Source organism: Canis aureus, chromosome 2 (assembly GCF_053574225.1).
Source record: "Canis aureus isolate CA01 chromosome 2, VMU_Caureus_v.1.0, whole genome shotgun sequence".
In the NCBI taxonomy this organism is placed as follows: domain Eukaryota; kingdom Metazoa; phylum Chordata; class Mammalia; order Carnivora; family Canidae; genus Canis; species Canis aureus.
Window position 1 is genome coordinate 40,504,802 of NC_135612.1, and position 12,783 is coordinate 40,517,584.

Here is a 12,783-nt window from a genome sequence, read left to right on the forward strand (position 1 = left end):
CTCAAAAAACTCTGATAGTGGGCATGTGTTCTTTCTATGAAACATTTCCCCTTTGCACCAAAACAAATGCTTAAGAAATTTAGAATTACTAACATCTCAAATGATAATCAGTAGCAGGTGGATCTACACAGGGTGGGGCTGGGCAGATGATGACTTAAGTGTGCTCTCATGCACCGTGGAGTTTGCTTGTCCTGGTGAAGAGTAGCCCCCAGTAGAGACATCAGGATGTCCCTCTCCCTGCTACAATTTCTTCTGTAGCCCTTGTTCACACTCAGGTACACCTTGGCAGCAGGGCTGGAGTTTTAGTGCTATGGATCTGAGGTCACCCACTGTACTATTTTGTCTTAGAATTTAATCCCTGGAAACCATTCTTTACATAGAGGTTATGTAAAAATGAACCCTTGCTGAGGAATGGATCTTCTGGGCTTCCTCAAGTCCCAACTTGGGGCTGGCTCCCGATGCACCACCACTGATGGGCCTGGGTGGCCGTCCTTTTGACATGTGTGGGCTTCACTGGTCTGTCATTGTGTTTGCAGTAACCAGTTAACCTGGAGGGATGTCCAGCACCTGCTGGTGAAGACATCTAGGCCAGCACACCTGAAAGCCAATGATTGGAAAGTCAACGGTGCTGGTCATAAAGGTGCGGTGGTAGCTCCCACTGGGCTGGGCTGGGTGGGGATCGGCAGCCCATCCTGGAGAGCCCACTGGGTGACTTGCTGGAATCTCTATTAAAGGGATGACAGAAAAAAAAAAAAAGGGATGACAGGAGCTTTTCAGAAAGAATTCCCAAATGGTATTGATTGTGTGTCACAAGAGTGAGAATTATATAGCTAGAGGTTTAAGAGAAGTATCCTGGAACCTCCCACTGACATTAGGGAAAAAAAACCTAAGATCAGTAGAATTCAATGTCCCCTCAATGTCACGATTTTGGCCACATCCAGACACCACCTGAACCAGGGTTGAAGTAATAGTTCTCTTTACCCTGACTTGCATTTTTTTTTTAACGTAATGACATACATTTTAAAAGGAAACTCTATTACATCCAGATAATCACACAGGTTTGATGTCTATTTTTATTTTTTTTAATGCACATCAAAACAAATCCATGACCATTAAGATAAATAATGTTTATTTGTGTGAAGCCTAAGGGCATCTTGCACTATTAGTCCTGAGTAGCTCCATGATTTTGAAACTGGCCCTCCGTTTCCTTACCTGTACAATGAGGACACTGTGACAGTTACGTAAGTTACTTTCTAACTATAAAACTTCTGTCTGTGTTATAGAAGTAACTCATAGAACAGCAAGGAAAGAATTCCCCAACCCAGCCTGGTACAGACTTAGGTTGCATGAAATCAACCCATGATCAGGGCTTGTAACCCAGATATTTGGAGCCTCGCTGGCAGATAATTATAGGACTGTGCCATTGGCTTTGTTTGTCTGGCTTTTTACCAGAGATACTTGAAAAAGATTTACATTCAGCTAGGGTATATTAGGGAGGACTTCTTTTTCCTTTTCTGAAGCTCAGGCCCAACTATTTTGACACTGAGCCTGATATTACTATCTGTAAAATATAGGGCAAGTGTTGTCACTGTAAGTTCCAAGGGACATTCCTTTTTAATAAGAAAGCCATTGACCAGGCCTAATGCATCTTTGTTTTGCAAGAATGGTGGTGGTGGTGGTGTGCTGTAACAAGAGCTGACCTACATTTCAATGTTGGCCTAATTAAATAGGAAAATAGATTGTATCTAGTTCTTGACCTTGCCTCTTAAATTAACTTTGGAACTCTCCTGCCATGGCCAAATTAAACACTGGATCAGGCCAACTCACAAGCACTCATGGTCTGTGTTCTGTGCAATGCCACTTTCCCAGAATGCCCTGGGAATTTAGCAGGGAAAAAAAAATAATGATAAAAAAGATGTACCTGGCCTTGCTTTCTTGTTTATTACACATCATGGTCATGTGAACCAAGGGGTTTAAAGCTTTGTTTCTCTTGTCTGGTTTATGATTCGAGGAGCTCAGATGCCAACAAGTGCCTTCAGTGTACATAAACCCATCCCTGTCTCACACAAAGAAAGTGGCTACACTCTCTCAATACTTCCTTTTCCTACTCTGCACTAAAATGGGCCACATTTCCTGGCCTGCACTCCTGACCTGAAGGAGTATAGTTCAGGGAGAATTAGGGAAAGCAGCTGGGATTTTGGAGCTGTCCTCAGAGGGGCTGGTCCCGCAGCTCAGGGCTTCCAGGCGATGGCTCATGTTCTTGCCACCCATGAGTGAAACGAGTGGTCTGTCCCAGGACCGTGGCAGTTGCGGATGAGGTGCCCTGCATGGGAGCCAAGCAGAGTGTGAGAGCCAGGCCTTGCTTCATTCCTGGGGTGGGGGTATGTGTGATTCTGAAGGCTCTGTCTTTTCAGTCAGCCATCTCTATGGATTTGGCCTGGTGGATGCGGAAGCCCTCGTCATGGAGGCAAAGAAGTGGACAGCAGTGCCCACGCAGCACATGTGTGTTGCCACCACAGACAAGAGGCCCAGGTGAGGCTCAGCTCAGGTTCCAGGTGGCTTTTCAGGAATGTCAGTGAGAACCGAACTCTCCTGTAAGGTACCGCGGAGGAGGTGTTCACACATACATTTCTAGTGCACATCTGTAGACACACGTGTGTGTTGGGGGATGCATGGTTGTATACCTATAGATGTGCCTGTGTTTTCTCTTATGGATTCTGGAGCTGTAAAAGAATCACTCATTTTTTAAAAATTTTTTTTAAAGATTTTATTTATTTATTTGAGAGAGGGAGAGAGCACAGAGAGAAAGAAACAGACTCCCTGCTGAGCAGAGAGCCCTACATAGGGCTCATGAGCCAGAGGCAGACACTTAACCCACTGAGCCACCGAGGCACCCCTAAGCCTGGGCTTTTTTTTTTTTTTTTTTTACCAAGCCTAAGTTATGTGCTGTAGGACCCTGGTTCATCTTTCTTCCATGATTAGGACACTCCCAGCATCACCCTTTGTAGTAGTTGTTCTAAATCAGGTACATTTGTTCATTGAAATTTTTGTTTAAAAAACAAAAACAGCTACAAAGTAAATCGATAGCAAGGACCCTACTCCATTAGGAGAAGAGATCAGATCATTCCTCTGAATTCTGCCTTTGTCTCTATAGTGTTTAAAAAGGAGAATGGTGTTTCTCTAGGCCTCCAAATCTGATAAACAACAGAATGCTTTTTTCCCCCATAGGTGTCACTATTTATTACGTTCGGGAAAATGTGCGTTTGGAAAAAGAAATTTTGGAGTGATTAAAAGTGACCCTTTCTTTATCAACAAATGCAGCTTACTCCCTTTGATACTGCCTCTTCTTTGAAAGCACCTACCTCTTATAATATGTTCCTTTGCTATAAAATGCTGAGAAAAATGTTTCTCGCTGCTGCCCGGCCTACAGTAGGAATTCAGAAAGTGTTTGTTGCCTGAGTAGCCGTGGAAGGTGCTTTTGAAAAACTAAGTTTGCATCCTGCTGCCAGTTGTGAAGACTGAGTGCTGGGTGAGCCCTCCCAGGCCTGACAAGCCAGTCGGCCAGCAGCAGATCTCAATCTTTACATTTTCAAGCATCATTTTCTCTGGAGAGCCTGAGCCTATCAATTCAGAAGAAAGTGGGAGGAGGTTCTCTGAGATAAAGAAGGTTTTGCTTTCTTTTGTTTTGCTTGTTGGAAAATGCCCTATGCATGGAGAATCAAACTCCAGGTAAGGGGATGCTGGGCTCCTGGGAGCTGGGTCCTGCCCCGAAAGGCCGCCACGTCCAGGCCCACTTCCTTCCCTCTGGTCTCCCCATCAGGGCGACTCCTGAATGAAGCATTCTTCTCCTGCCAGAAATAGTTTTAAGATGATAGAGTGGTGCCTAGATGGCGAAGGGTTGTTTTTATTTTTATTTAATTTTGTTTTTTAAGTGAAAGCACACAGAGTCTAGACAGCACAGGTCGAGGGAACCAGCCGTAACATACAGTATAACATTGTTCCTGTCCTTTGAGGGAAGAAAGAACTCTGCAAATTCTAAGAGGGGAAGAATCAGACTTCTGTTTCGGAAGAAAAATCATCTTTACATTTAGCGGTTTAAGGCTCTTTCTAGAATATTCAGCTAACTTGCTATCCCAGAGCACTTGCTTCACTGCACACTCAATTGCTCCCAAGGACATAAGGGCCTCCAGATAGAGAGAGGGAGAGGCAGAGGCCTCTATGTGGAAAGTAGAGGCCTCGTTTGTACCTTTGGGCTTTGTCTTCTGGCAGAGAGCTCCAGCCTACCTGTCAGGGTCTTTTGAACCAGGGCTGCTGAGCACCCCCAATGATTATGGCCAGTTTCTTTCATCAGAGTTGTTGTCTAACTTTGCCCAAGCTGCTGGAGTCATTTGGCTTAAACATGAAAAGGTAGTATTCCCACACATCTGTTTTTTTCCTCTCCTCACTGCCTTTCTCTGTGGTCCAGCTGTCTACTCTTATAGCCTCATTTTGGTTTCTGCTTCTCATGGTGGAACCCCAGGTCTCTCTGAATGTCCCAGACCTGACTTCAGCTGCTTCCGATGGAAAAGAGAGTGTGGGGGGAGCTTCCTTATCTGGCCATCCTGTGTGTACCTGTGTGTGTAACCAGAGATACGTTGACCTCTTTCCTCTTGGGTAGAAGAGAAAGGCCACCCTGATGTGATGAAGGTCAAGGAACTGTGTTCATTGAGCATCAAGTATAGACAGCCTAGAGGAGGTTGTGGCCACATCTGCCATTTGTGCAGTAATGTCCCACAGGGTGCTGAGTCAGAAGGCCTGGGTGTTGATGGTCACATGCCAGGGTGGGAATGAAGAATGGTGACCTCTCCACCCTCTTCTGCCCTTCAGCCTCAACTTGGCCTTCCTCTCCTGGGAAATGTCACAGCTCAGGGAGATAGTCCTCGTGGCCCCTGTGGGAGGAATCAATGGGCCATCCTCTCTGCAGAGCCCCCCAACCTGTGCTCAGACACTAACAGTGCACCCACTGGGCCCCAAATGACCACCCAGGCCCCTGTTGGTATTCCTCTGCTGGACTGCTCTGTCCAGTGCCACCCCGAATCGCACTCAGGCTGAAAGAAGCCAAAAGGCCAACAACAGCATAGCATAGGAGAGACCATGATGGAAGGAAGCTGGGCTGCCACTGCAGGCACAAGAGAAGAGCCCTATCAGGAAGCAACTGTTAAAAAAAAAAAAAAAAAAAAAAAAAAGAGGAAGCAACTGTTACTGATTTTCTTTAATTTAAAGAAAAGCCAAGCAATATGTCAACATTTCTAGTCTGGACACTGTACATCTAGGGACTCTGGAGTTTAGCCTGTCTCTGTCTAGATCCCCCTCCTGAGAGAGAATTAAAAGTCTCATGGAGCATGGAGAAGGTCAGGAACCAGCGGTAACATACAATATAACATTGTTCCTGTCCCTGCCTACCCCTGCCTACACCTCTTGCAGAAAGAGAGGGAACTGCAGGGGTTGGGGGTGGTGAGGAAGGAGAGGGGCCAGGCCTCCTGCTCCAGCACACCAGCCAGATCTCGCTGAGCCATCTCTTTACGGCCTGACAATCCCCCTTCCCCCCAAACAGACTGAGTCCCCCAAAACAGAGGCCATGGTATCTGGCCCAGCTCTCTAGCACCCACAGTGCATCCCAGGAGCTGTCCATGAATGCTAAATCTAAAAGCAATGGCAAGGGGAAAATCACTGCAACTCGACAGGTATTTTGCAAAAGAGAATGCCTTGTAAACATTCCAACACGTGTAGGAGAGTTCCTTTCCTAGTCTTAGGCACAAACAGGTTTTCATCTACTTAGAACCTTTCTTCAGTTAGAGGAGGGTACCTGGGATCAAGACCCATGACATTGCCTGTGCAAAACTGTCTGTCAGAGTAGGATAAGAAGGATGCTTTTATAACCTTTCTAAAACTGAAAATGAGAATCAAGTTTAGTATCATTAATATGAGTGAAAAAAAAAAAAAAGCCCAGCTATTAAATATCTTTTTTGACCCTTAGGATGTTTCTAGCCAACACTTCCCTTGTGTCTTTAAAAATCCAGGCTCCAGTGAAACATTTTCTGACAGCCCTCTCTACTCCCTACTGGAAAAGCAGCAGCAACAGCAGGGGCTCTTCAAGCAATAAGACCTTATCTAGTTCTCTTTAGTTTTTAGTAGATTTGGCAGGTTACCACCCAGACAGAGTTTATGGTTTAGTGTGGGTTGTCTTTTACTTAAAGGACTCACACCACCCCAAAAATATACTTAGGTCCTAACGGCTTTGAATATTAAGAATTCTTTGTAGGCTGGACCATACATTTATAGATGTTCAAGAATTCACTGTGGATTAACTATATACTACTTACTCTTCTGGGATTTCCTTAAACCAGACCACATGCGATGGTGACTTTCTAACAACTCTACTTGGAAATATGTAGGTAGGCATAATGGATAATGATTATCAGGTGCTTACTGTGTGCCAGGCATTGTTCCCAGTGCTTTCTGTATACTCACACATTTGAAACAGCCAGCAAGGGTGTGTGAAGTTTGGGAACGGTTTTATTCCCCTTTTATATAGTGAGGAAACTGAAGCACAGAGAGGTGGCAGCGCTGAGCTGCTACCCCGGGCTGCCTGTCTCTGGAACCCATCTTGCCTCCCCTGGGAAAGAGCTCATCATGGGAACTCAGGAGTGACCTGCAACATCAGAGTTGTTGTCTGTCCTGAGTCTCCAGGAGACACCTTCCCTCCCTCCCTTCTGTGCCCCCAGCCAGCTGGGCCCTGAGGATGGGAAACACATTGGCTCTGGCTGCTTGCAGATTCCTCCAGCTCTGACCAGCTATCAGCACCCCAGAGGCCAGGCCAGGCATCTTGTCTGCAGCTTAGCTAGGCAAGCGGGAAAGGCCACATGGCTACCACGTCCTGCTGGGAAAGTACCTACATGGCCAGGACCCACAACAACCCAGCTTCAGGATCCTGCCGTGCTGTGGCACACAGCCTGGTTTAGCATCTTTTTAAAAAGAGCCCCTCTCACATTTGGGCTCTGTCTGTACTGTGCGGGTTGACTCCACACCCCACCTGGCACCTCTCTCTGGGACATCTCACTGTGAGCACTCCTGGATACCATAGGAGGCCCTTGCTTCTGGCTTCTAACACCATGTCATTTTGTCACGAGGCATGGCAGGGTGTCCTAAGAAAATCTGTGCTCTGCTGTCCTGCCCCCAGGGGTGGTGGTGGTGGTGGTGACCATACCTGGGTCCTGATATTTGTCCTACTTTCAGCCCCCTTGGAAACACTGGGTAACATTAGTAAGCTGCCTCTTTTCCTATAGCCCTTGCCCTGCCAGGCTTATCTTTTGCTGCAAATCTGCTCCCCCCAAATTATAAATGCAACTTCACTAAAAAATTAGTATTTGAATTTGAATAATGCAGCTAGTTTTCATTATACACAGTAGTTATGTTCTATGAAATTACCACAAACACTGAATTTGCAAATACAGAGCCATCGCTCCTACAGGACATACAGGGTTAGGTTCCTATGAGCCTCTGGTCACAACATTTTCATCAACTGATCCATACATAACTTTGTCTTATGTGTTTTTGTTTAAAAACATTTAATTTAATATATATTACTGATTCATTAGTATTGCCTATAAGGCCAATAGCTATAACTCCTGTCTGAACGAAGCTCATCCAGCATATGTGTTTTCTCTAGAAGGTGCATCTCAGCCTTCCAGCACCTAGGAACCAGACGGCACCCCAGCAGTATGTGTGAAACCACCAACAAAAGAAACGAAAATGTGAAAAACGTAGCATTAAAAATAGATCACAAGAAGGATACTTGTTCACAGCATGAGAGCAAAAACCAAAAGCCAGAGTGTCACCTTGCTTGGCCTCACCTGTGCCCAGGTGAATAATGAGAATTGACTATATATCTAATTGTCTTTTTCAACTCTGCATCAGATAGAATCTTAGAGCTGGAAGAAATCTTTACAGCCAGCACTTATTTCATACAGAAGAAAAATAAACGCTATAAATTTAAACACTGTATATTAAAACACCTTACAACTTAATGATGAGCAGCACGTCTAAATTAATGTACTGGATTCACCTCTTTTTCTTTTTTAAATTTTATTTCCAGCCTAAATGATGTGCTGTGGTTTCATAATCAAAAGTAATTTCATCTAAGGAAAATCCTAAACGTCAGTTAATATGAATAAGAAGTATATGGAATCTGTCTATCTCAGACTCTATGACCATTCTGTCAAGAATGCTCATCCTAGAACATAGGTCTAAGAAAGTGACTCTGAAGCTTCTTAATGTCCCCATTCAGATCACTCTGTGCCCTCCAACAGACCAAGTTGGTTTTGTACAGTTTTATTTAACAAGTGCCCCAATTAACCCCTCTCCACTCTACTCATTACCCATTAGAAGGTCTGTGAAAGCGTCTTCTGGTTGATCTTCTGCTTCTTCCCACTATAATTGTCCTCAGTTCCGCAGCAACCTCATCTCTCCAAGACAAATACCAAATACAATGGGGGAGGGTGTCCCTGCTTTCTGCTTTGGCGGGGTTTGGAGGGGGTATCTTCACACACAGCATGATCTCAGAATTATCTGATGAGGAACTGGACCAAGCCTGCTCTTGCCCCTGCCCTGCAGCTTGGTAAGACATCATTGCCCTGGAAATGCTCTGTGCCAAAGCACAGATCTGCCCTTATAGATGAGCTGGAAAGAGGTCTTTAGGGTGGGAGTGAGAAATACTATCTTGTAGTGGGTTCCCAGCCAGGACAGAAAGACAAGTGGAACAATGGAGGATTCCTACTGGTAGCTACCAATCCCCCTCCCTCCTTGCTTTCCCTGGCCACTTGTTTGTAAGTAGCCTTACACCACTTTGCTTCAATGAAAGTCTTAGTACCTTTAGTATCTAGAAGAAATCCAAAGAGGATTTCTGCTTTTACCAAAAAAAAAAGGACAGAAAGCAAAAATAGCGTTCAGCATTGGTTTTGCAGTGAGCTGTGATAAAGGCAGTGCACGCCCTGAGCAGCGAGAGTGGCCCTGCCAAACTCCTTCCCCAGGAACAACACCCAGCATCTCAGCATCAAGCCGCTGGAGCTTTGAACAGTGTCCATGAGCATCTGTGCTTTATCTCCATTTATTTTGTGCATCTATTAGCAGGATGTTTTTAAGGTATCAGAAAAACCTCAGAGAGGTTATTTTTTGGGTCTGGGAATGCTCCCACATTTTTTTTCCATACAAATTAATGGTAACTGCTTCCTTGCTTTACGCCTTTGCTCTCAGCTTGAGAAAGGTTTCACAGGAATGCTCTGCTTTCACATAGCAGCGAAAACCTGTCCTTGAAAATATGTATCTTTGGCTCTGGATTTCACTCGGATGCCAGAAGAGTCTAAGCATAGTGATTTGGTGAGTGCCTTGAATTGAGTGAATCAGGATCTTGTTTCTGTACATTTATGAGATACTAGATGTAGGAGAGAAGTAGGAGGTCAAAGGAGTCATGGTCTGGAGGTACAAGGAAGTTCTTGTCAAGGCTGCTTGTTGTTGGTAACCCTCCACCCCCTCAGGAGAACGGAGCTGTTTAAGAGACTTCAGGATGAAAGAAGAACATCTGGAGTATCAGTAATTAAGTCTGAAATGTGGTTCAACAGGAAGTGACAAGTCTGTCCTCAGAGATCATTTCAAAGTAGGGCAGTCTCCATAGTTTAAATATCGCTGGGTCTGGAGATAGGTCTTGTGGGATTTTTTTTAACTCCTTGGGTGCCTTTAGGGCACTTGGAGGATGGCCATGTGTACACACAACAATTACAGAATTTAATCACAATGGGATATTTTTAGTTACCTTAGGAACTTGAAGATCTTTCTAGATCAATTTTCGTGGTTAAAGGACAATTTAGCCGTGTTCTCGTGACAAAAATAAACCCTGAGCGTTGCTTTAACTGAAAAATAAACGGCTTTGCAGTTGACTTACATGTTCTGTGTTCTCTCTCAAATAACTGTAGGATGGGGAAAAATCCCCTCCCCCCCCATATAGGTTTCACCTTCTGCCTAAGAGTTCATTCTTACACAGTGATGGCTTTTGCTATTTGGCTTCCCCACTTCTACTTGGGGTTTCTATCTGAAATACAGAAAAATCTCAGCTCGACTATTCTGAAACATTTTAACATCTCTCCCCTCCACTTTTTTTTTTTAAAGGAAATTTAAAAGCTCCTGATTTGGAATATTAAGTTATTTGTTCCAATGGGAGCAGAAATAAAATGTGGGGAAGGCTGACTGCCGGTAAGGAGATGTAACAACTCGCTGTCCTTGGGTGGCTGTCCTGGGCTCCCCACCCTCCTCTAGAACTTGCGCAAATGTGGAGGGCTGGTGGCCTGTAACTGTGTTGTATCATAAAAACTAATTGTTATAATTAGCCTTGTTCCCTGGAGGAAGGGACTCCTAACCCCCCAGGTGAGGGTAATGTCTTAGTTTTGAAAATCTAACCAGGCTAGGCCCTAACACCCAAAGGAGTTGCAGGCCACCCCCACCCCCGGCAGCCACCCCACTGGCAGCTGCCAAGTGGCCCCTGTCCATTAGACCAACCAAGCTTTCTGACCTCAGGGGTGACCTCACAGCTAGAATCCCTTAGCAAGGATAAAAGTGTCAAATGCAAGAAGCTTTTAATAATCTCACGGAATATTTAATAGTCCTCGAGATTTTTATTTTTCTCTAGATGTCGACACTGGACAGGGCACAGGAGGTGGGCAGGGGAGGCATGGGGTTGGGTTGCAATTTCTTTACCCTGTTCCTATTCTCTGAAATCCTGTGCTTACTCCTTTAGGATTAAGGATTCCTCGGTGGGATTTCAGGTCTATTTCCAGGTCAGAGTGATTGTTCCTCCCCATTGGTCAAGCGTTAGAGGGATGGGGCAGGTTTTTATTTTTATTTTAAAGATTTTATTTATTCATGAGAGACACGGGAGAGAGAGAGGGGAGAGAGAGAGAGAGAGAGGCAGAGACACAGGCAGAGGGAGAAGCAGGTTCCACACAGGGAGCCTGACGTGGGACTCGATCCCAGGTCTCCAGGATCAGGCCCTGTGCTAAAGGCAGTGCTAAACCGCTCTGAGCCACCCAGGCTGCCCTGGGGCAGGTTTTTGAAACGTTGTTATGGCTTTTGTTTTTGCTTTAACTTGATCATCCTCTTGGGCCCAGAAAAGGTTTTGCCTCTGCCACAGTGGGGGGCCTGCTGACCTGTAAACACAGACAGGAAAATTTGGGAGAAGGCTGTGAAAGAAGTCAGCATCTCTAAATCAATTTATGATGCGTGCAAATCATGTTTTCAAATATTTACAGAGTCTCTGAGGGAATTACATCACTGTTTATAGATGTTTTGATTGTTTTTTATGATTCAGGCCCCGTAGAGCCAAGCAATGTAATTCCTGAGAGATGCTGAGCCTACGCTTCGAGCCTCCCCTCCTGAGCGGAGAGTCGGGGTATAATGAGCAAAGCGCTCCCCGTAATAAACTGAGCACTGGCTGAGCAGTGGGGAGTTGTTAATGTGCTGCAGGGTGACTGGAGAACTTTCCTCAGTTTACAAGAGGTAGGGGCGAGCCATGGTAGCCCAGAATAGGCGGGAGCTGCATGCAGGTATATGCTTTGTATTGCTTTGTATCTCCCTCCTCTGGGGAGTGTTAGAAGATTCTAGTGGAACTAACTCGTGAATGATTGGGACCTGATGTTTGTTCTTAGATTCCATCTCATATGGTAAAACTGCCTTGACTTAATTAAGAGAATTGTCATCCATTCCCATGAGGGGACCAGAGAGGGAGGGGACCCCAGTTTCTCCACACATGACAGTAGGAACTAGACCAGCTCCTGTCCGTCCTCCATGACTCTGGTCCAGTCGCTATGGCTTTGACCAGTGCATTTAGCACAAGAGCCCAGCTCTGGCCCTGGGGGCCTTGTCCATCTCCTCTTCCTTGGTATCTTGAACACAAGCATAGGTTGACACCAGCATCCTTGTGAGACAGTGTGCTGCACAGGTGGAGGCAGTGAACTTGAGCCTGGTATCCCAGCTCTGCTTCTCAGTAGCTGTGTGACCTTGAGCATGATCCTTGACCTCTTTCTAAACTGGATCCTCGTGAATTCTCAGACTAGTGCCATGTCTAGTGCCAGGCATACAGTCAGCTCAGGAAATGTTTGCTGTTATTACTCAGCATCGTGTCTTCTATTAGCAAGGCCAGTCTTTGCCACAAAGCAGTAGCGGTTTAGAGCCTTGGTGACTCCCAGCATTTGATGCAATGTGTTGGCCAAAGGCTACTTGGAGAGAAGCCAGCTCCTGGGCACTGAGGGCTGATCACTGGGTATGTTAGCTGAGTCTGTATGAGAAGCCATTCTTTAAATCTCTAAGCAAGTTCCAGAACAGCAAACATCTTCTGGATTGGCAAGATAGCTTCAATGGGAGCATCCAAGAGTAGGACATCCAAGAGGGGCTGGAGGTCCCTGAGGGTCCTTGGGAAGGCCTGAATCCACTGCCTTCCTGCGGGCCTTGGAGCTTCTGGTGCGAGCCCTTAGCCCCTCCCCTCTCTCCTAGGAGCATCCCTGTGGTGCAGACGCTTCGGACCACTGCCCTGACCACTGCCTGTGCAGACCACTCAGACCAGCGCGTGGGCTACCTGGAACACGTGGTGGCTCGCATCACTATTTCCCACCCACGTCGAGGAGACCTCCAGATCCACCTCATTTCTCCTTCAGGAACCAAGTCTCAACTATTGGCAAAAAGGTAAGACCAGGCCGGCCT

General features: G+C 45.7%; 1 protein-coding gene across 3 annotated transcripts in view; it reads left to right on the forward strand.

The window, feature by feature from the left end:
• Positions 1-12,783, forward strand: part of PCSK6 (proprotein convertase subtilisin/kexin type 6) — a 185,709-nt gene that overhangs the window by 112,356 nt on the left and 60,570 nt on the right. For 2 of the 3 annotated variants that reach the window (XM_077869348.1, XM_077869356.1), the window contains exons 10-12: positions 537-640; positions 2,415-2,532; positions 12,577-12,765. In XM_077869348.1, the coding sequence (XP_077725474.1) occupies positions 537-640; positions 2,415-2,532; positions 12,577-12,765 (411 nt within the window). Of the gene's footprint in view, positions 1-536; positions 641-2,414; positions 2,533-7,708; positions 7,903-12,576; positions 12,766-12,783 lie in introns of those variants that run through there. The other variant, XM_077869366.1, reaches the window with a different exon arrangement.